General features: G+C 49.6%; 1 protein-coding gene across 1 annotated transcript in view; it reads right to left on the reverse strand.

Annotated features, from left to right (window-relative positions):
* The window catches only part of lrp6 (low density lipoprotein receptor-related protein 6), a gene marked incomplete at both ends in the record, with an annotated part of 60,422 nt that overhangs the window by 5,820 nt on the left and 32,102 nt on the right, over nt 1-22,500 (reverse strand). Inside the window, 6 exons of the mRNA XM_084189783.1 lie at nt 4,374-4,583; nt 6,799-6,989; nt 10,857-11,068; nt 15,503-15,705; nt 16,115-16,441; nt 19,623-19,807. Coding sequence (XP_084045909.1) covers nt 4,374-4,583; nt 6,799-6,989; nt 10,857-11,068; nt 15,503-15,705; nt 16,115-16,441; nt 19,623-19,807 — 1,328 coding nt within the window. The remainder of the gene's footprint in view (nt 1-4,373; nt 4,584-6,798; nt 6,990-10,856; nt 11,069-15,502; nt 15,706-16,114; nt 16,442-19,622; nt 19,808-22,500) is intronic.

Raw genomic sequence — 22,500 nt, forward strand, 5'->3', positions numbered from 1 at the left:
ATGTGCCAAATCAGTGATTTAGTGCGTTATTATAGGGTAAGTGTTAGAATAATCCGCATCAATATGTGTAGCCATAGATGGTAATATCTCTCTAGGAGCTGATCCTTCATCAGTATTGTAGCCATAGATGGTAATATCTCTCTGGGAGCTGATCCTTCATCAGTATTGTAGCCATAGATGGTAATATCTCTCTGGGAGCTGATCCTTCATCAGTATTGTAGCCATAGATGGTAATATCTCTCTAGGAGCTGATCCTTCATCAGTATTGTAGCCATAGATGGTAATATCTCTCTAGGAGCTGATCCTTCATCAGTATTGTAGCCATAGATGGTAATATCTCTCTAGGAGCTGATCCTTCATCAGTATTGTAGCCATAGATGGTAATATCTCTCTAGGAGCTGATCCTTCATCAGTATTGTAGCCATAGATGGTAATATCTCTCTGGGAGCTGATCCTTCATCAGTATTGTAGCCATAGATGGTAATATCTCTCTGGGAGCTGATCCTTCATCAGTATTGTAGCCATAGATGGTAATATCTCTCTAGGAGCTGATCCTTCATCAGTATTGTAGCCATAGATGGTAATATCTCTCTAGGAGCTGATCCTTCATCAGTATTGTAGCCATAGATGGTAATATCTCTAGGAGCTGATCCTTCATCAGTATTGTAGCCATAGATGGTAATATCTCTCTGGGAGCTGATCCTTCATCAGTATTGTAGCCATAGATGGTAATATCTCTCTAGGAGCTGATCCTTCATCAGTATTGTAGCCATAGATGGTAATATCTCTCTAGGAGCTGATCCTTCATCAGTATTGTAGCCATAGATGGTAATATCTCTCTAGGAGCTGATCCTTCATCAGTATTGTAGCCATAGATGGTAATATCTCTCTAGGAGCTGATCCTTCATCAGTATTGTAGCCATAGATGGTAATATCTCTCTAGGAGCTGATCCTTCATCAGTATTGTAGCCATAGATGGTAATATCTCTCTGGGAGCTGATCCTTCATCAGTATTGTAGCCATATATGGTAATATCTCTCTAGGAGCTGATCCTTCATCAGTATTGTAGCCATAGATGGTAATATCTCTCTAGGAGCTGATCCTTCATCAGTATTGTAGCCATAGATGGTAATATCTCTCTAGGAGCTGATCCTTCATCAGTATTGTAGCCATAGATGGTAATATCTCTCTAGGAGCTGATCCTTCATCAGTATTGTAGCCATAGATGGTAATATCTCTCTAGGAGCTGATCCTTCATCAGTATTGTAGCCATAGATGGTAATATCTCTCTGGGAGCTGATCCTTCATCAGTATTGTAGCCATAGATGGTAATATCTCTCTAGGAGCTGATCCTTCATCAGTATTGTAGCCATAGATGGTAATATCTCTCTAGGAGCTGATCCTTCATCAGTATTGTAGCCATAGATGGTAATATCTCTCTAGGAGCTGATCCTTCATCAGTATTGTAGCCATCGATGGTAATATCTCTCTAGGAGCTGATCCTTCATCAGTATTGTAGCCATAGATGGTAATATCTCTCTGGGAGCTGATCCTTCATCAGTATTGTAGCCATAGATGGTAATATCTCTCTAGGAGCTGATCCTTCATCAGTATTGTAGCCATAGATGGTAATATCTCTCTAGGAGCTGATCCTTCATCAGTATTGTAGCCATAGATGGTAATATCTCTCTAGGAGCTGATCCTTCATCAGTATTGTAGCCATCGATGGTAATATCTCTCTAGGAGCTGATCCTTCATCAGTATTGTAGCCATAGATGGTAATATCTCTCTGGGAGCTGATCCTTCATCAGTATTGTAGCCATAGATGGTAATATCTCTCTAGGAGCTGATCCTTCATCAGTTTTGTGGAATCATTCTAATGTTGAGTAAAGATTTTAATGGAGAAAGCTGATCTGAGAGCAGCACTCCCTTTCTTTTGATCTCATCAATATTGCCACATGCTCCAACGACGGACTTAGCAACAGTTCTTTCTGCGTGGTGCTTTGGGAAACGCAGGTTACATCTTCGGCCGGCGTAGAACAGATTAAAATTGTAGTCATTTACCAGATGCTCTTATCCAGAGCGACTTTCAGTAGTGAGTGCATACATTTTCATACTTTTTATCATCGTAGTGATCCCCCGTTGGAATCGAGTTCACAACCCTGGCGTTGCAAGCGCCATGCTCTACCAACGGAGCTACGGGAAGCATCGTTAAAACACCCATAAACCTAAGTTTCATCGCTATGGGGAAACCAGGCCCAGGACTTATAATAATATAATAATATGCCATTTAGCAGACGCTTTTATCCAAAGCGACTTACAGTCATGCGTGCATACATTATTTATTTTTTGTGTATGGGTGGTCCCGGGGATCGAACCCACTACCTTGGCGTTATAAGCGCCGTGCTCTACCAGCTGAGCTACAGAGGACCTTCTATTAGCAGGTCTTTATGGACCATAGAATGACAGTGGGACGCTACCATTCTACAGTATATCATGTCACGTGGCCCGTCATTTTGTATTTGGCCAATTCAAACAAGGTTATTATTCTAGGTTAAGGTACTGTACTCGTGTCTAGCTACTGAGTAGAGGTGTCAGGGGTCAGGGTACTTACTGTACTCTCATGTCTAAGAGGTCAGGGGTCAGGGTACTTACTGTACTCTCATGTCTAGAGGTCAGGGGTCAGGGTACTTACTGTACTCTCATGTCTAGAGGTCAGGGTACTTACTGTACTCTCATGTCTAAGAGGTCAGGGGTCAGGGTACTTACTGTACTCTCATGTCTAGAGGTCAGGGGTCAGGGTACTTACTGTACTCTCATGTCTAGAGGTCAGGGGTCAGGGTACTTACTGTACTCTCATGTCTAGAGGTCAGGGGTCAGGGTACTTACTGTACTCTCATGTCTAGAGGTCAGGGGTCAGGGTACTTACTGTACTCTCATGTCTAGGGGTCAGGGGTCAGGGTACTTACTGTACTCTCATGTCTAGAGGTCAGGGTACTTACTGTACTCTCATGTCTAGAGGTCAGGGGTCAGGGTACTTACTGTCCTCTCATGTCTAGAGGTCAGGGGTCAGGGTACTTACTGTACTCTCATGTCTAGAGGTCAGGGGTCAGGGTACTTACTGTACTCTCATGTCTAGAGGTCAGGGGTCAGGGTACTTACTGTACTCTCATGTCTAGAGGTCAGGGGTCAGGGTACTTACTGTACTCTCATGTCTAGGGGTCAGGGGTCAGGGTACTTACTGTACTCTCATGTCTAGAGGTCAGGGGTCAGGGTACTTACTGTACTCTCATGTCTAGAGGTCAGGGGTCAGGGTACTTACTGTCCTCTCATGTCTAGAGGTCAGGGGTCAGGGTACTTACTGTACTCTCTCATGTCTAGAGGTCAGGGGTCAGGGTACTTACTGTACTCTCATGTCTAGAGGTCAGGGGTCAGGGTACTTACTGTACTCTCTCCTGTCTAGAGGTCAGGGGTCAGGGTACTTACTGTACTCTCTCATGTCTAGAGGTCAGGGTACTTACTGTACTCTCATGTCTAGAGGTCAGGGGTCAGGGTACTTACTGTACTCTCTCATGTCTAGAGGTCAGGGTACTTACTGTACTCTCATGTCTAGAGGTCAGGGGTCAGGGTACTTACTGTACTCTCTCATGTCTAGAGGTCAGGGTACTTACTGTACTCTCTCATGTCTAGAGGTCAGGGGTCAGGGTACTTACTGTACTCTCTCATGTCTAGAGGTCAGGGGTCAGGGGTCAGGGTACTTACTGTACTCTCTCATGTCTAGAGGTCAGGGGTCAGGGGTCAGGGTACTTACTGTACTCTCTCATGTCTAGAGGTCAGGGGTCAGGGTACGTACTGTACTCTCTCATGTCTAGAGGTCAGGGGTCAGGGTACGTACTGTACTCTCTCATGTCTAGAGGTCAGGGGTCAGGGTACTTACTGTACTCTCATGTCTAGAGGTCAGGGTACTTACTGTACTCTCATGTCTAGAGGTCAGGGGTCAGGGTACTTACTGTACTCTCATGTCTAGAGGTCAGGGGTCAGGGTACTTACTGTACTCTCTCCTGTCTAGAGGTCAGGGTACTTACTGTACTCTCATGTCTAGAGGTCAGGGGTCAGGGTACTTACTGTACTCTCTCATGTCTAGAGGTCAGGGGTCAGGGTACTTACTGTACTCTCTCCTGTCTAGAGGTCAGGGGTCAGGGTACTTACTGTACTCTCATGTCTAGAGGTCAGGGGTCAGGGTACTTACTGTACTCTCTCATGTCTAGAGGTCAGGGGTCAGGGTACTTACTGTACTCTCTCCTGTCTAGAGGTCAGGGGTCAGGGTACTTACTGTACTCTCATGTCTAGAGGTCAGGGGTCAGGGTACTTACTGTACTCTCTCATGTCTAGGTCATAGACAGCGTGAATGTCGCTGAGAGAGGCAATGCGAGCCTGGATCTTGGTTCTTCCCTCCCTGGTCGTCTTGTCGATGCGTTCGATCATCTGCTGCTGACGGTCGATCCAGTACAGATGGTTACCAAACACCGTCAGACCAACCGGCTGGAGGATGTTGGAGTCCTCAATCACGATCCGATTGGCTCCTGGAGGAGGGGGAGAGGCAAAACAAGGAAGAAGGTAAAAGGGTCAGGAAGTGAAGGAACGGAGAGGAAGGAGAACTGAGGAGGAAAGGGGCAGATAGGAGAGGAGAGAGCGGTAGAGGAGAAGAGAGGGGAGGAGAGGAGGAGGAGAGGAGAGTGGTAGGAGAGAGGAGAGGAGAGGAGGAGATGAGAGTGGTAGGAGAGAGGAGAGGAGAGGGTGGTGAGGAGAGGAGAGGGTGGTGAGGAGAGGAGAGGGTGGTGAGGAGAGGAGAGGGTGGTGAGGAGAGGAGAGGGTGGAGAGGAGAGGAGAGGAGAAGAGAGGAGAGGAGAGGAGAGGAGAGAGTGGGAGAGGAGAGGAGAGGAGAGGAGAGGGTGGTGAGGAGAGGAGAGGGTGGAGAGGAGAGGAGAGGGTGGAGAGGAGAGGAGAGGGTGGAGAGGAGAGGAGAGGAGAGGAGAAGAGAGGAGAAGAGAGGAGAGGAGAGGAGAGGAGAGAGTGGGAGAGGAGAGGAGAGAGTGGGAGAGGAGAGGAGAGAGTGGGAGAGAGTGGTAGAGGAGAGGAGAGGAGAGTGGTAGAGGAGAGGAGAGAGTGGTAGAGGGTGGTGAGGAGAGGAGAGGAGAGGAGGAGAGTGGGAGAGGAGAGGAGAGTGGTATAGGAGAGTGGTAGAGGAGAGGGTGGTGAGGAGAGGAGAGGAGAGAGTGGGAGAGGAGAGTGGTAGAGGAGAGGGTGGAGAGTGGTAGAGGAGAGGGTGGAGAGGAGAGGAGAGGAGAGAGTGGGAGAGGAGAGGAGAGAGTGGTAGAGGAGAGGAGAGAGTGGTAGAGGGTGGTGAGGAGAGAAGAGAGTGGTAGAGGGTGGTGAGGAGAGGAGAGAGTGGTAGAGGAGAGGAGAGGAGAGAGTGGTAGAGGAGAGGAGAGGAGAGGAGAGAGTGGGAGAGGAGAGAGTGGGAGAAGAGAGGTGAGAGTGGGAGAGGAGAGGAGAGGAGAGGAGAGAGTGGTAGAGGAGAGGAGATGAGTGGTAGAGGAGAGGAGAGGAGAGAGTGGGAGAGGAGAGGAGAGAAGAGAGTGGGAGAGGAGAGAGTGGGAGAGGAGAGGGGAGAGTGGGAGAGGAGAGGAGAGGAGAGAGTGGTAGAGGAGAGGAGATGAGTGGTAGAGGAGAGTGGTAGAGGAGAGGAGATGAGAGTGGTAGAGGAGAGGAGAGGAGAGAGTGGTAGAGGAGAGGAGAGGAGAGAGTGGGAGAGGAGAGGAGAGGAGAGAGTGGGAGAGGAGAGGAGAGGAGAGAGTGGGAGAGGAGAGGAGAGGAGAGAGTGGTAGAGGGTGGTGAGGAGAGGAGAGGAGAGAGTGGTAGAGGGTGGTGAGGAGAGGAGAGGAGAGAGTGGTAGAGGGTGGTGAGGAGAGGAGAGGAGAGAGTGGGAGAGGAGAGGAGAGGAGAGGAGAGAGTGGTAGAGGGTGGTGAGGAGAGGAGAGGAGAGAGTGGTAGAGGGTGGTGAGGAGAGGAGAGGAGAGAGTGGTAGAGGGTGGTGAGGAGAGGTGAGGAGAGGAGGAGGAGGTGAGGAGAGGGGAGGAGAGGAGAGGAGAGGGGAGAGGAGAGGAGAGGGGAGAGGAGAGGAGAGGGGAGAGGAGAGGAGAGAGTGGTAGAGGAGAGGAGAGGAGAGAGTGGGAGAGGAGAGGAGAGAGTGGTAGAGGGTGGTGAGGAGAGTAGAGGAGAGGAGGGAGCGGTAGAGGGTGGTGAGGTAAGAACAGAACATTAAACAAAGGACTGCAGCCTTCAGGATCTTCACAATGAGGGATTCTCCAGGTTGATATCCTGATGGTGTTCACTTTGCACCCCTCCCTCGCACCCCCCCTCCTCTCCCTCGTTCCCACCACTCCTCTCCCTCGTTCCCACCACTCCTCTCCCTCGTTCCCCCCTCCTCTCCCTTGTTCCCCCCTCCTCTCCCTTGTTCCCCCCTCCTCTCCCTCCTTCCATCCCCTCCCGCGTTCCCTCCTCCTCCTCTCCCTCGCTCCCCACCACTCCTCCTCCTCGTTCCCTCCTCCTCTCCCTCGTTCCGTCCCCTCCTCCTCCCCTCCCTCGTTCCCTCCTCCTCCCCTCCCTCTTTCCCTCCTCCTCCCCTCCCTCGCTCCCCCCCTCCTCTTGGCTATGATCCCAGCCTGGCAGATCAGTGATTGGCTATGATCCCAGCCTGGCAGATCAGTGATTGGCAGACATGAGGTAGGTAGACACCTGACAGGTCACTGCTCTCGATGCGTCGGAGGTCTGAGTCGACCCAGAACAGCTTGCCGACCTCGTTGTCTATCGCCAGGGCAACAGGCTTCCCCAAACCACTGAAGAACAACACCTCTCTCTCTGTCCCGTCCAGCGCTGCTCGCTCAATCTTCGGACTACGCTCCTGCAGGTTGGTAAAGTACATGTACCTGGAGAGAGAAAGGTGGACAACATTCACACAGACATGAAGGCTATTTCCACGTGGAGACATACAGAAGTGCAGTATTGTAGTCAACAAACTCCTACACAAACAGACTGTCTGAATTGTTTAGCTGGGCCATAAAGTTCAACTATGGTTGTCAGGCAATAAACTAAACTTTTTGGCTTCAATTATTTTGTTTTATATGGCAGCTCGTCCAGAGCCATAACATCTGCAGACTTCGTTGCACAAGACCACATACGGTCTCTGATCAATCGTACCCATATACGGGTTGAAAATGGCAGATTTGGGCACTGATCAATTGGAATGCAGTGGGCTGTACGGTAACACGCTATACATGACGTCAGAGCTCAGTGGCTGGACAGTAACACGCTATACATGAGGTCAGAGCTCAGTGGCTGGACAGTAACACGCTATACATGACGTCAGAGCTCAGTGGCTGTACAGTAACACGCTATACATGACGTCAGAGCTCAGTGGCTGTACGGTAACACGCTATACATGACGTCAGAGCTCAGTGGCTGGACAGTAACACGCTATACATGAGGTCAGAGCTCAGTGGCTGGACAGTAACACGCTATACATGACGTCAGAGCTCAGTGGCTGGACAGTAACATGCTATACATGACGTCAGAGCTCAGTGGCTGTACGGTAACACGCTATACATGACGTCAGAGCTCAGTGGCTGGACAGTAACACGCTATACATGAGGTCAGAGCTCAGTGGCTGTACGGTAACACGCTATACATGACGTCAGAGCTCAGTGGCTGGACAGTAACACGCTATACATGAGGTCAGAGCTCAGTGGCTGGACAGTAACACGCTATACATGACGTCAGAGCTCAGTGGCTGGACAGTAACATGCTATACATGACGTCAGAGCTCAGTGGCTGGACAGTAACATGCTATACATGACGTCAGAGCTCAGTGGCTGGACAGTAACATGCTATACATGACGTCAGAGCTCAGTGGCTGGACAGTAACACGCTATACATGAGGTCAGAGCTCAGTGGCTGGACAGTAACACGCTATACATGACGTCAGAGCTCAGTGGCTGGACAGTAACACGCTATACATGACGTCAGAGCTCAGTGGCTGTACAGTAACATGCTATACATGACGTCAGAGCTCAGTGGCTGTACGGTAACATGCTATACATGACGTCAGAGCTCAGTGGCTGGACAGTAACACGCTATACATGACGTCAGAGCTCAGTGGCTGGACAGTAACATGCTATACATGAGGTCAGAGCTCAGTGGCTGGACAGTAACACGCTATACATGACGTCAGAGCTCAGTGGCTGGACAGTAACATGCTATACATGACGTCAGAGCTCAGTGGCTGGACAGTAACACGCTATACATGACGTCAGAGCTCAGTGGCTGTACAGTAACATGCTATACATGACGTCAGAGCTCAGTGGCTGGACAGTAACACGCTATACATGACGTCAGAGCTCTGGTTCTGTACAGTAACACGCTATACATGACGTCAGAGCTCAGTGGCTGTACAGTAACACGCTATACATGACGTCAGAGCTCAGTGGCTGGACAGTAACACGCTATACATGACGTCAGAGCTCAGCGGCTGTACAGTAACACGCTATACATGACGTCAGAGCTCAGTGGCTGTACAGTAACACGCTATACATGACGTCAGAGCTCAGTGGCTGGACAGTAACATGCTATACATGAGGTCAGAGCTCAGTGGCTGGACAGTAACACACTATACATGACGTCAGAGCTCAGTGGCTGGACAGTAACATGCTATACATGACGTCAGAGCTCAGTGGCTGGACAGTAACACGCTATACATGACGTCAGAGCTCAGTGGCTGGACAGTAACATGCTATACATGACGTCAGAGCTCAGTGGCTGGACAGTAACATGCTATACATGACGTCAGAGCTCAGTGGCTGGACAGTAACATGCTATACATGACGTCAGAGCTCAGTGGCTGGACAGTAACATGCTATACATGACGTCAGAGCTCAGTGGCTGGACAGTAACATGCTATACATGACGTCAGAGCTCAGCGGCTGGACAGTAACACGCTATACATGAGGTCAGAGCTCAGTGGCTGGACAGTAACATGCTATACATGACGTCAGAGCTCAGTGGGCTGTACAGTAACACGCTATACATGACGTCAGAGCTCAGTGGGCTGGACAGTAACACGCTATACATGATGTCAGAGCTCAGTGGCTGGACAGTAACACGCTATACATGACGTCAGAGCTCAGTGGCTGGACAGTAACATGCTATACATGACGTCAGAGCTCAGTAGCTGGACAGTAACACGCTATACATGACGTCAGAGCTCAGTGGCTGGACAGTAACATGCTATACATGACGTCAGAGCTCAGTGGCTGTACGGTAACACGCTATACATGACGTCAGAGCTCAGTGGCTGGACAGTAACACGCTATACATGACGTCAGAGCTCAGTGGCTGTACAGTAACATGCTATACATGACGTCAGAGCTCTGTGGCTGGACAGTAACACGCTATACATGACGTCAGAGCTCAGTGGCTGTACAGTAACACGCTATACATGACGTCAGAGCTCAGTGGCTGTACAGTAACACGCTATACATGATGTCAGAGCTCAGTGGCTGTACAGTAACACGCTATATATGACGTCAGAGCTCAGTGGCTGTACGGTAACACGCTATACATGACGTCAGAGCTCAGTGGCTGTACGGTAACACGCTGAGGTCAGAGGTCAGAGCTGTATGCGTTTGGACTGACAGCCATTCTGACCTTGACCACCTCACGACACCAAGTTGCCACCATCCCTCCCGCTAACTGGGCAACTTTTGCAAAATGTTGTGTTGTCTGATTGAGGGAAACGCTGTAAATGAAGAGGGCTGTGTATTTTGAAAGATGAGACATTGAGGATTGTACTAAACACCGTTCTGATGTCATACAAGCAAGCCAAAACACCCACAAGTCCAAAACATCCACTTCACATTGATCGGTTTCCCTGAACTGCATTGTGAAAGCCTAACACTAAGATCGTATTTTTAGAACTGAGCTAGTCACGTTGGCAATAGAACAAGCTTTTCCAAATGACGCCCCACCTGACCCAGATTGCGATTTATAATGGAGCGTTGTTGTATTGCGTAAACAACATTGTGTGATGGCGGGGGGTGCAGGGTTTTGTTCCCTGCTCTAGTTCCTCAGCAGCCCTGCCAGGAGAGCTCAAACAGCACCTTATTATAGTCCAGGACTCTTCGTTGGAGAGGTGTGAGGCCACTTGGAGACACCGGTTAGTCCAGCTCAAACAGCACCTTATTATAGTCCAGGACTCTTCGTTGAGTCATGAAAGTGCATTGAAACTGTGCACACTTTGGAGAGGTGTGAGGCCACTTGGAGACACCGGTTACTCCTCTCACTCAAACCCTTGGCATTGTTTTTGTCATATGTTGCACCTACCCCACTTTTTCCCAGGAATTGTCCTATAAAATTGTACTGAATGTATCCAGAGTATTTTCAGATTTCGTTATCAACAAATGCGGCAAAAACTACAGTGAATGTAAAACGCACATCAAATCACCAGGGTAGCGTTTGGATTCAGTCTAGTGTCAGGTGAACTGTTGTGTCCTCACTTTTGGTCTGATCATTGTCCAATAATCTCCAAACTGTTCCCTTTCATTTCTACCATGGCTATTATGCTTTTCCTATTTCTTCTGGAAGAAACATTTGGATTTATCCCCAACCTATAGGCCAAAGGGTTAAAACGCGATGAGGCAACAAGGGACTGGAGTCAGTCTGTCTGTCTGTGACCCCCTCAAAACAACTGTGTGGACATTTGGAATACAGACAACACACACAGGGTTTCTTCAAGTACTAACCCTCGCTCAGGGTTGACCACGATGGCTCTCGGTTTGTCGTGTTCTCCTCTCAGCACCACTCCCACCCGGCTGCCGTCAGTCCTCGTCACGTTAATAACATTAGTGACCTCACTGGTCCAGTAGATGAAGCGGCTGTAGATGTCGATGCTCAGGTCAAACGGCTGGAGGCCCAGGTTAGGACTGCCCACTGGGCTCGACACCACCGTCATACTCTGATAGGATAGGAGGAACAGGCCGTCAGTCAAATTATACTCTGATAGGATAGGAGGAACAGGCCGTCAGTCAAATTATACTCTGATAGGATAGGAGGAACAGGCCGTCAGTCAAATTATACTCTGATAGGATAGGAGGAACAGGCCGTCAGTCAAATTATACTCTGATAGGATAGGAGGAAACCCCTGCTAGCGGTAGGATGTGTTTACCTGGTAAACCCCTGTTAGCAGTAGGATGTGTTTACCTGGTAAACCCCTGCTAGCGGTACGATGTGTTTACCTGGTAAACCCCTGTTAGCAGTAGGATGTGTTTACCTGGTAAACCCCTGTTAGCAGTAGGATGTGTTTACCTGGTAAACCCCTGCTAGCGGTACGATGTGTTTACCTGGTAAACCCCTGTTAGCGGTAGGATGTGTTGACCTGGTAAACCCCTGCTAGCGGTAGGATGTGTTTACCTGGTAAACCCCTGCTAGCGGTAGGATGTGTTTACCTGGTAAACCCCTGCTAGCGGTAGGATGTGTTGACCTGGTAAACCCCTGCTAGCGGTAGGATGTGTTGACCTGGTAAACCCCTGCTAGCGGTAGGATGCGTTTACCTGGTAAACCCCTGTTAGCAGTAGAATGTGTTTACCTGGTAAACCCCTGCTAGCGGTAGGATGTGTTGACCTGGTAAACCCCTGCTAGCGGTAGGATGCGTTTACCTGGTAAACCCCTGTTAGCAGTAGAATGTGTTTACCTGGTAAACCCCTGCTAGCGGTAGGATGTGTTGACCTGGTAAACCCCTGCTAGCGGTAGGATGTGTTGACCTGGTAAACCCCTGCTAGCGGTAGGATGCGTTTACCTGGTAAACCCCTGCTAGCAGTAGGATGTGTTGACCTGGTAAACCCCTGCTAGCGGTAGGTTGTGTTTACCTGGTAAACCCCTGCTAGTGGTAGGATGTGTTTACCTGGTAAACCCCTGCTAGCGGTAGGATGCGTTTACCTGGTAAACCCCTGCTAGCGGTAGGATGCGTTGCCCTGGTAAACCCCTGCTAGCGGTAGGATGTGTTGACCTGGTAAACCCCTGCTAGCGGTAGGATGTGTTGACCTGGTAAACCCCTGCTAGCGGTAGGATGCGTTTACCTGGTAAACCCCTGCTAGCAGTAGGATGTGTTGACCTGGTAAACCCCTGCTAGCGGTAGGTTGTGTTTACCTGGTAAACCCCTGCTAGCGGTAGGATGTGTTTACCTGGTAAACCCCTGCTAGCGGTAGGATGTGTTTCCCTGGTAAACCCCTGCTAGCGGTAGGATGTGTTGACCTGGTAAACCCCCTGCTAGCGGTAGGATGTGTTTACCTGGTAAACCCCTGCTAGCGGTAGGATGCGTTTACCTGGTAAACCCCTGCTAGCGGTAGGATGCGTTTACCTGGTAAACCCCTGTTAGCGGTAGGATGCGTTGACCTGGTAAACCCCTGCTAGCGGTAGGTTGTGTTGACCTGGTAAACCCCTGCTAGCGGTAGGATGTGTTGACCTGGTAAACCCCTGTTAGCGGTAGGATGTGTTTACCTGGTAAACCCCTGCTAGCAGTAGGATGTGTTTACCTGGTAAACCCCTGCTAGCAGTAGGATGTGTTTACCTGGTAAACCCCTGCTAGCGGTAGGATGTGTTTACCTGGTAAACCCCTGCTAGCAGTAGGATGTGTTTACCTGGTAAACCCCTGCTAGCGGTAGGATGTGTTTACCTGGTAAACCCCTGCTAGCAGTAGGATGTGTTTACCTGGTAAACCCCTGCTAGCGGTAGGATGTGTTTACCTGGTAAACCCCTGCTAGCGGTAGGATGTGTTTACCTGGTAAACCCCTGCTAGCGGTAGGATGTGTTTACCTGGTAAACCCCTGCTAGCGGTAGGATGCGTTTACCTGGTAAACCCCTGCTAGCAGTAGGATGTGTTTACCTGGTAAACCCCTGTTAGCAGTAGGATGTGTTTACCTGGTAAACCCCTGTTAGCAGTAGGATGTGTTTACCTGGTAAACCCCTGCTAGCGGTAGGATGTGTTTACCTGGTAAACCCCTGCTAGCGGTAGGATGTGTTTACCTGGTAAACCCCTGCTAGCGGTAGGATGTGTTTACCTGGTAAACCCCTGCTAGCGGTAGGATGCGTTTACCTGGTAAACCCCTGTTAGCAGTAGGATGTGTTTACCTGGTAAACCCCTGCTAGCGGTAGGATGTGTTTACCTGGTAAACCCCTGCTAGCGGTAGGATGTGTTTACCTGGTAAACCCCTGCTAGCGGTAGGTTGTGTTGACCTGGTAAACCCCTGCTAGCGGTAGGATGTGTTTACCTGGTAAACCCCTGCTAGCGGTAGGATGTGTTTACCTGGTAAACCCCTGCTAGCGGTAGGATGCGTTTACCTGGTAAACCCCTGTTAGCAGTAGGATGTGTTTAGCTGGTAAACCCCTGTTAGCAGTAGGATGTGTTTACCTGGTAAACCCCTGCTAGCAGTAGGATGTGTTTACCTGGTAAACCCCTGCTAGCAGTAGGATGCGTTTACCTGGTAAACCCCTGTTAGCAGTAGGATGTGTTTACCTGGTAAACCCCTGCTAGCAGTAGGATGTGTTTACCTGGTAAACCCCTGCTAGCAGTAGGATGCGTTTACCTGGTAAACCCCTGTTAGCAGTAGGATGTGTTTACCTGGTAAACCCCTGCTAGCGGTAGGATGCGTTTACCTGGTAAACCCCTGCTAGCGGTAGGATGTGTTTACCTGGTAAACCCCTGTTAGCAGTAGGATGTGTTGACCTGGTAAACCCCTGCTAGCGGTAGGATGTGTTGACCTGGTAAACCCCTGCTAGCGGTAGGTTGTGTTGACCTGGTAAACCCCTGCTAGCGGTAGGTTGTGTTGACCTGGTAAACCCCTGCTAGCGGTAGGATGTGTTTACCTGGTAAACCCCTGCTAGCGGTAGGATGTGTTTACCTGGTAAACCCCTGCTAGCGGTAGGATGTGTTTACCTGGTAAACCCCTGCTAGCAGTAGGATGTGTTGACCTGGTAAACCCCTGTTAGCGGTAGGATGTGTTTACCTGGTAAACCCCTGCTAGCGGTAGGATGTGTTGACCTGGTAAACCCCTGCTAGCGGTAGGATGTGTTTACCTGGTAAACCCCTGCTAGCGGTAGGATGTGTTGACCTGGTAAACCCCTGCTAGCGGTAGGATGTGTTTACCTGGTAAACCCCTGCTAGCGGTAGGATGTGTTTACCTGGTAAACCCCTGCTAGCGGTAGGATGTGTTTACCTGGTAAACCCCTGTTAGCGGTAGGATGTGTTTACCTGGTAAACCCCTGCTAGCGGTAGGATGTGTTTACCTGGTAAACCCCTGCTAGCGGTAGGATGTGTTTACCTGGTAAACCCCTGTTAGCGGTAGGATGTGTTTACCTGGTAAACCCCTGCTAGCGGTAGGATGTGTTTACCTGGTAAACCCCTGTTAGCGGTAGGATGTGTTTACCTGGTAAACCCCTGTTAGCAGTAGGATGTGTTGACCTGGTAAACCCCTGCTAGCGGTAGGTTGTGTTGACCTGGTAAACCCCTGCTAGCGGTAGGATGTGTTTACCTGGTAAACCCCTGTTAGCGGTAGGATGTGTTTACCTGGTAAACCCCTGCTAGCGGTAGGATGTGTTGACCTGGTAAACCCCTGCTAGCGGTAGGATGTGTTTACCTGGTAAACCCCTGTTAGCGGTAGGATGTGTTTACCTGGTAAACCCCTGTTAGCGGTAGGATGTGTTTACCTGGTAAACCCCTGCTAGCGGTAGGATGTGTTGACCTGGTAAACCCCTGCTAGCGGTAGGATGTGTTTACCTGGTAAACCCCTGTTAGCAGTAGGATGTGTTGACCTGGTAAACCCCTGCTAGCGGTAGGATGTGTTGACCTGGTAAACCCCTGCTAGCGGTAGGTTGTGTTGACCTGGTAAACCCCTGCTAGCAGTAGGATGTGTTTACCTGGTAAACCCCTGCTAGCGGTAGGATGTGTTTACCTGGTAAACCCCTGTTAGCGGTAGGATGTGTTTACCTGGTAAACCCCTGTTAGCGGTAGGATGTGTTTACCTGGTAAACCCCTGTTAGCGGTAGGATGTGTTTACCTGGTAAACCCCTGCTAGCGGTAGGATGTGTTTACCTGGTAAACCCCTGCTAGCGGTAGGATGTGTTTACCTGGTAAACCCCTGCTAGCGGTAGGATGTGTTTACCTGGTAAACCCCTGTTAGCAGTAGGATGTGTTTACCTGGTAAACCCCTGCTAGCAGTAGGATGTGTTTACCTGGTAAACCCCTGTTAGCAGTAGGATGTGTTTACCTGGTAAACAATAAGTAGAATAAACTTTCTCACACTGATCTATGCCCCAATGTGGTTTATTGAGGCAGGGTCTTGATCAGATCACCTGAACACATTCTTTGATCTCCAGCACTTGCTTAAAACCGTACCATGTTCCCGTCCTCCTGGGCTCTGCGGATAGCGTTCTGTTTGGAGTCAATCCAGTACAGCTGTTTATCCAGGGGGTCGTAGTCTATAGCCCTGACATTCCTCAGACTGTGGATGGGGAGGATGATGTCAGGAGACTGATGCTCATCCATCACCATCCGGTTAATGGCTGACTTCTGGCTGAACAGGAGGAAGGACGTAGGGGCTGGAGGAGGACAGGGGGAGAGGCCATTACAACAATTCATTTGGATGAGAAATGAATGGAGAGAAGGAAAGAGAAAAGAGAAAGATACGAAGAGAGAGGGATGGAGAGACAGGAGGAAAAAGGAAAGAGAGAGGAGGAAAGAGAGAGAGAGGAGGAAAGAGACACAGGAGGAAAGAGAGACACAGGAGGAAAGAGAGAGACAGGAGGAAAGAGACACAGGAGGAAAGAGAGACACAGGAGGAAAGAGAGAGACAGGAGGAAAGAGAGAGACAGGAGGAAAGAGAGAGAGGAGGAAGGAGAGAGAGAGGAGGAAGGAGAGAGAGAGGAAGGAGAGTGTGTGTGTGTATAGTGTGTATATAGTGTGTGTGTGTATAGTGTGTGTGTGTGTGTCTGCGTCTCTCTCTCTTACCACTGCAGGTCTTGTTGTCGTAGTTGAGGGAGAAGTGGGCGGGGCATCCGCAGACGAAGCTGCTGATTGGTACAGCCAGACAGAGGTGTGAGCATTGCCCATTGGTGGAGGCGCAGGCGTTCCAGCCCCCCTGGCGTGACGAGTGGAAGACCAAGATGTCCATCACATAGTCTAGGTGACCCTGGATGACTGTGCGGTTCTGTCCCGACGTCTTATTGGCCCGTTCGATGCTGCGCTGAGACCAGTCCGTCCAATAGATGTAGTCCTGGTACTGGGTCAGACCGAAGGGGTGGGGGAGGTCGTCAGCTATAACCTCACGCTCCTGACCTGGAGGAGGGGGGGAACCGTTAGTCTAGTGGAAGAGAGGGGTGAAGGGGTGGGGGAGGTCGTCAGCTCCTGACCTGATAGAGGAGGGGGGGAACCGTTAGTCTAGTGGAAGAGAGAGGGGTGAAGGGGTGGGGGAGGTCGTCAGCTCCTGACCTGATAGAGGAGGGGGGGAACCGTTAGTCTAGTGGAAGAGAGGGGTGAAGGGGTGGGGGAGGTCGTCAGCTCCTGACCTGATAGAGGAGGGGGGGGAACCGTTAGTCTAGTGGAAGAGAGAGGGGTGAAGGGGTGGGGGAGGTCGTCAGCTCCTGACCTGATAGAGGAGGGGGGGAACCGTTAGTCTAGTGGAAGAGAGGGGTGAAGGGGTGGGGGAGGTCGTCAGCTCCTGACCTGATAGAGGAGGGGGGGAACCGTTAGTCTAGTGGAAGACAGAGGGGTGAAGGGGTGGGGGAGGTCGTCAGCTCCTGACCTGATAGAGGAGGGGGGGAACCGTTAGTCTAGTGGAAGAGAGAGGGGTGAAGGGGTGGGGGAGGTCGTCAGCTCCTGACCTGATAGAGGAGGGGGGGAACCGTTAGTCTAGTGGAAGACAGAGGGGTGAAGGGGTGGGGGAGGTCGTCAGCTCCTGACCTGATAGAGGAGGGGGGGAACCGTTAGTCTAGTGGAAGAGAGAGGGGTGAAGGGGTGGGGGAGGTCGTCAGCTCCTGACCTGATAGAGGAGGGGGGGAACCGTTAGTCTAGTGGAAGAGAGAGGGGTGAAGGGGTGGGGGAGGTCGTCAGCTCCTGACCTGATAGAGGAGGGGGGGAACCGTTAGTCTAGTGGAAGAGAGGGGTGAAGGGGTGGGGGAGGTCGTCAGCTCCTGACCTGATAGAGGAGGGGGGGAACCGTTAGTCTAGTGGAAGAGAGGGGTGAAGGGGTGGGGGAGGTCGTCAGCTCCTGACCTGATAGAGGAGGGGGGGAACCGTTAGTCTAGTGGAAGAGAGGGGTGAAGGGGTGGGGGAGGTCGTCAGCTCCTGACCTGATAGAGGAGGGGGGGAACCGTTAGTCTAGTGGAAGAGAGAGGGGTGAAGGGGTGGGGGAGGTCGTCAGCTCCTGACCTGATAGAGGAGGGGGGGGACCGTTAGTCTAGTGGAAGAGAGAGGGGTGAAGGGGTGGGGGAGGTCGTCAGCTCCTGACCTGATAGAGGAGGGGGGGAACCGTTAGTCTAGTGGAAGAGAGAGGGGTGAAGGGGTGGGGGAGGTCGTCAGCTCCTGACCTGATAGAGGAGGGGGGGAACCGTTAGTCTAGTGGAAGAGAGAGGGGTGAAGGGGTGGGGGAGGTCGTCAGCTCCTGGCCTGATAGAGGAGGGGGGGGAACCGTTAGTCTAGTGGAAGAGAGGGGTGAAGGGGTGGGGGAGGTCGTCAGCTCCTGACCTGATAGAGGAGGGGGGGGAACCGTTAGTCTAGTGGAAGAGAGAGGGGTGGGGGAGGTCGTCAGCTCCTGACCTGATAGAGGAGGGGGGGAACCGTTAGTCTACTGGAAGAGAGAGGGGTGAAGGGGTGGGGGAGGTCGTCAGCTCCTGACCTGATAGAGGAGGGAGGGAACCGTTAGTAGAGCGAGAGAGAGCAAGCAAGCGAGCGCACACACTCACAAGCCACTAACACACCCACAGAGTGGAAGAAATCGACACAGACTACACTCAACATGACTCCAATGCTTTCTGTTGGGGGAACAACAGCAAAGGACCTTGTGAAGATGCTGGAGGAAACAGGTACAAAAGTATCTATATCCACAGTAAAACAAGTCCTATATCGACATAACCTGAAAGGCCGCTCAGCAAGGAAGAAGCCACTGCTCCAAAACCGCCATAAAAAAGCCAGGGGTAGAAGGATTACTTTATCCTATCCCAGGTATACTTCTGCTGCAGAGGATAAGTTCATTAGAGTTACCAGCCTCAGAGATTGCAGCCCAAATAAATGTTTCACAGAGTTCAAGTAACAGACACATCAACATCAACTGTTCAGAGGAGACTTTGTGAATCAGGCCTTCATGGTCGATTTGCTGCAAAGAAACCACTACTAAAGGACACCAATAAGAAGAAGAGACTTGCTTGGGCCAAGAAACACGAGCAATGGACATTAGAACGGTGGAAATTTGTCCTTTGGTCTGGAGTCCAAATTTGAGATTTTTGGTTCCAACCGCCGTGTCTTTGTGAGACGCGGTGTGGGTGAACGGATGATCTCCGCATGTGTATTTCCCACCGTAAAGCATGGAGGAGGAGGTGTTATGGTGTGGGGGTGCTTTGCTGGTGACACTGATTTATTTAGAATTTATGGCACACTTAACCATCTGGTTTGGGCTTAGTGGGACTATCATTTGACCAAGAAGGAGAGTGATGGAGTACTGCATCAGATGACATGGCCTCCACAATCCATTTTTACATTTACATTTTAGTCATTTAGCAGACGCTCTTATCCAGAGCGACTTACATGAGCAATTAGGGTTAAGTGCCTTGCTTAAGGGCACATCGACAGATTTTTTCACCTAGTCGGCTCGGGGATTAGAACCAGTGACCTTTCGGTTACTGGCACAACGCTCTTACCCACTAAGCTACCTGCCGCCCTGCAATACAATCCCTCGACCTCAACCAATTGAGATGGTTTGGGATGGGTCGTATCGCAGAGAGAAGGAAAAGCAGCCAACAAGTGCTCAGCATATGTGGGAACTCCTTCAAGACTGTTGGAAAAGCATTCCAGGTGAAGCTGGTTGAGAGAATGCCAAGAGTGTGCAAAGCTGTCATCAAGGCAAAGGGTGGCTATTTGAAGAATCTCAAATATAAAATATATTTTGATTTGTTTAACACTTTTTTGGTTACTACATGATTCCATATGTGTTATTTCATAGTTTTGATGTCTTCACTATTATTCTACAATGTAGAAAATAGTAAAAATAAAGAAAAACCCTTGAATGAGTAGGTGTGTCCAAACTTTTGACTAGTACTGTCTGTCTGTCTGTCTGTGTCTGCATGCATGTATGTATGTTGTGTATGTATGTATGTATGTATGTATGTATGTATGTATGTATGTATGTATGTATGTATGTATGTATGTATGTATGTATGTATGTATGTATGTATGTATGTATGTATGTATGCATGTATGCATGCATGCATGTATGTTGTGTGTGTATGCGTGTGTGATAACTCACCCAGCATGTTGGATGACTCTATGAGTGTAGTGTCCAGGTCTGTCCAGTAGAGGCGCCTCTCAGCATAGTCGATGGTCAGCCCGTTAGCTCGGCCCACGTTGGGTACCAGAGTGATCCGACCTGTCCCGTCCATCGCTGACCGGTCAATCTTGGGCTTCCCACCCCACTCTGTCCAGTACATAAAGCTGGAAAGAAACACAAAACGTTATTATTAGATTTATTAGAACAGAGGGATAAAACAGAAACAGATTAGGGCTGAATCTCAAATAGAAGACAGTTATCAAGTAATCGAGGGCTCCACTGCCCCGGTCGGAAGCCTCTATCGAGAGGGCATCCTATGCCAACTTGGTCCCCTTGGCATAGTGATTCTTCCCATGAATCTTAGAGCGTTACGTAGCAACAATACAGTCGCATATTCTTCGCCCTCAAACATATGGTCAAAATAACTAAACATAAATCAAGAAATCTGTAATTCATTTGGGAGTTTTGCAGAGGAGGTCTTAGTCGCGCAATTTGACATCCAGCTAAGGAGTTTAGAAGCAGTAAAGGAGCTGTATTTCTGACGTTTCATAATGTACACGAAAACGTGTCTATCATTAGCTTGCTAGCTAGCTGTAAGCCTGAGCCAGTCTCCTCATATTCTCATTACATTAGCTTGCTAGCTAGCTGTAAGCCTGAGCCAGTCTCCTCATATTCTCATTACATTAGCTTGCTAGCTAGCTGTAAGCCTGAGCCAGTCTCCTCATATTGTCATTACATTAGCTTGCTAGCTAGCTGTAAGCCTGAGCCAGTCTCCTCATATTCTCATTACATTAGCTTGCTAGCTAGCTGTAAGCCTGAGCCAGTCTCCTCATATTGTCATTACATTAGCTTGCTAGCTAGCTGTAAGCCTGAGCCAGTCTCCTCATATTCTCATTACATTAGCTTGCTAGCTAGCTGTAAGCCTGAGCCAGTCTCCTCATATTCTCATTACATTAGCTTGCTAGCTAGCTGTAAGCCTGAGCCAGTCTCCTCATATTGTCATTACATTAGCTTGCTAGCTAGCTGTAAGCCTGAGCCAGTCTCCTCATATTCTCATTACATTAGCTTGCTAGCTAGCTGTAAGCCTGAGCCAGTCTCCTCATATTGTCATTACATTAGCTTGCTAGCTAGCTGTAAGCCTGAGCCAGTCTCCTCATATTCTCATTACATTAGCTTGCTAGCTAGCTGTAAGCCTGAGCCAGTCTCCTCATATTGTCATTACATTAGCTTGCTAGCTAGCTGTAAGCCTGAGCCAGTCTCCTCATATTCTCATTACATTAGCTTGCTAGCTAGCTGTAAGCCTGAGCCAGTCTCCTCATATTCTCATTACATTAGCTTGCTAGCTAGCTGTAAGCCTGAGCCAGTCTCCTCATATTCTCATTACATTAGCTTGCTAGCTAGCTGTAAGCCTGAGCAAGCCACTTTACATAAAACGAGAGAAACTAACCAGCTAGTGCAACAATAAATGCAATGTTCCGTCAATAAGCTAGCTAGTTAGCTTGCTAGCTAGCGTAGTGAAATTATTTTATCACAATGAACAAGTTTTAATGAAGCAGTGAAACGAACTTGATTAACGGCTTAGGGGCCAAGTGTTCAAGGTTTGAGATTCACACATTGTTGAAGCTGGGTCTTTCTGGGCTGAGAGCAGAGTCTCTCTGTGTGTGTGTGTGTGTGTGTGTGTGTATGAATACAGTGCCTTCGGAAAGTATTCAGACCCCTTGACTTTTTCCACATTTTGTTACGTTACAGCCTTATTCTAAAATGGATTAAATTTACAAAATCCTCACGAATCTACACACAGTACCCCATAATGACAAAGCGAAAAACAGGATATAAATTATTGCAAATGTATTAAATAAAAAAAACAGAAATACCTTATTTCTAAAAACCTGTTTTTGCTTTGTCATTATGAAGTAGTGTGTGTAGATTGATGAGGGGGAAAAAACGATTTAATCAATTTTAGAATAAGGTTGTAACATAAAATGTGGACAAAGTCAAGGGGTCTGAAAGTTTGGGGTTAGTACCTAGCCTTCAGCAGGGTGGGTTAGGGTTAGTACCTAGCCTTCAACAGGGTGGGTTAGTACCTAGCCTTCAGCAGGGTGGGTTAGGGTTAGTACCTAGCCTTCAGCAGGGTGGGTTAGGGTTAGTACCTAGCCTTCAGCAGGGTGGGTTAGGGTTAGTACCTAGCCTTCAGCAGGGTGGGTTAGGGTTAGTACCTAGCCTTCAGCAGGGTGGGTTAGGGTTAGTACCTAGCCTTCAGCAGGGTGGGTTAGGGTTGGTACCTAGCCTTCAGCAGGGTGGGTTAGGGTTAGTACCTAGCCTTCAGCAGGGTGGGTTAGGGTTGGTACCTAGCCTTCAGCAGGGTGGGTTAGTACCTAGCCTTCAGCAGGGTGGGTTAGGGTTGGTACCTAGCCTTCAGCAGGGTGGGTTAGGGTTAGTACCTAGCCTTCAGCAGGGTGGGTTAGTACCTAGCCTTCAGCAGGGTGGGTTAGGGTTAGTACCTAGCCTTCAGCAGGGTGGGTTAGTACCTAGCCTTCAGCAGGGTGGGTTAGGGTTGGTACCTACCCTTCAGCAGGGTGGGTTAGGGTTAGTACCTAGCCTTCAGCAGGGTGGGTTAGGGTTGGTACCTAGCCTTCAGCAGGGTGGGTTAGGGTTGGTACCTAGCCTTCAGCAGGGTGGGTTAGGGTTAGTACCTAGCATTCAGCAGGGTGGGTTAGTACCTAGCCTTCAGCAGGGTGGGTTAGGGTTAGGACCTAGCCTTCAGCAGGGTGGGTTAGGGTTAGTACCTAGCCTTCAGCAGGGTGGGTTAGTACCTAGCCTTCAGCAGGGTGGGTTAGGGTTAGGACCTAGCCTTCAG

This window comes from Coregonus lavaretus (genome assembly GCF_964263955.1).
Source record: "Coregonus lavaretus genome assembly, contig: HAP1_SCAFFOLD_3307, whole genome shotgun sequence".
NCBI lineage: Eukaryota > Metazoa > Chordata > Actinopteri > Salmoniformes > Salmonidae > Coregonus > Coregonus lavaretus.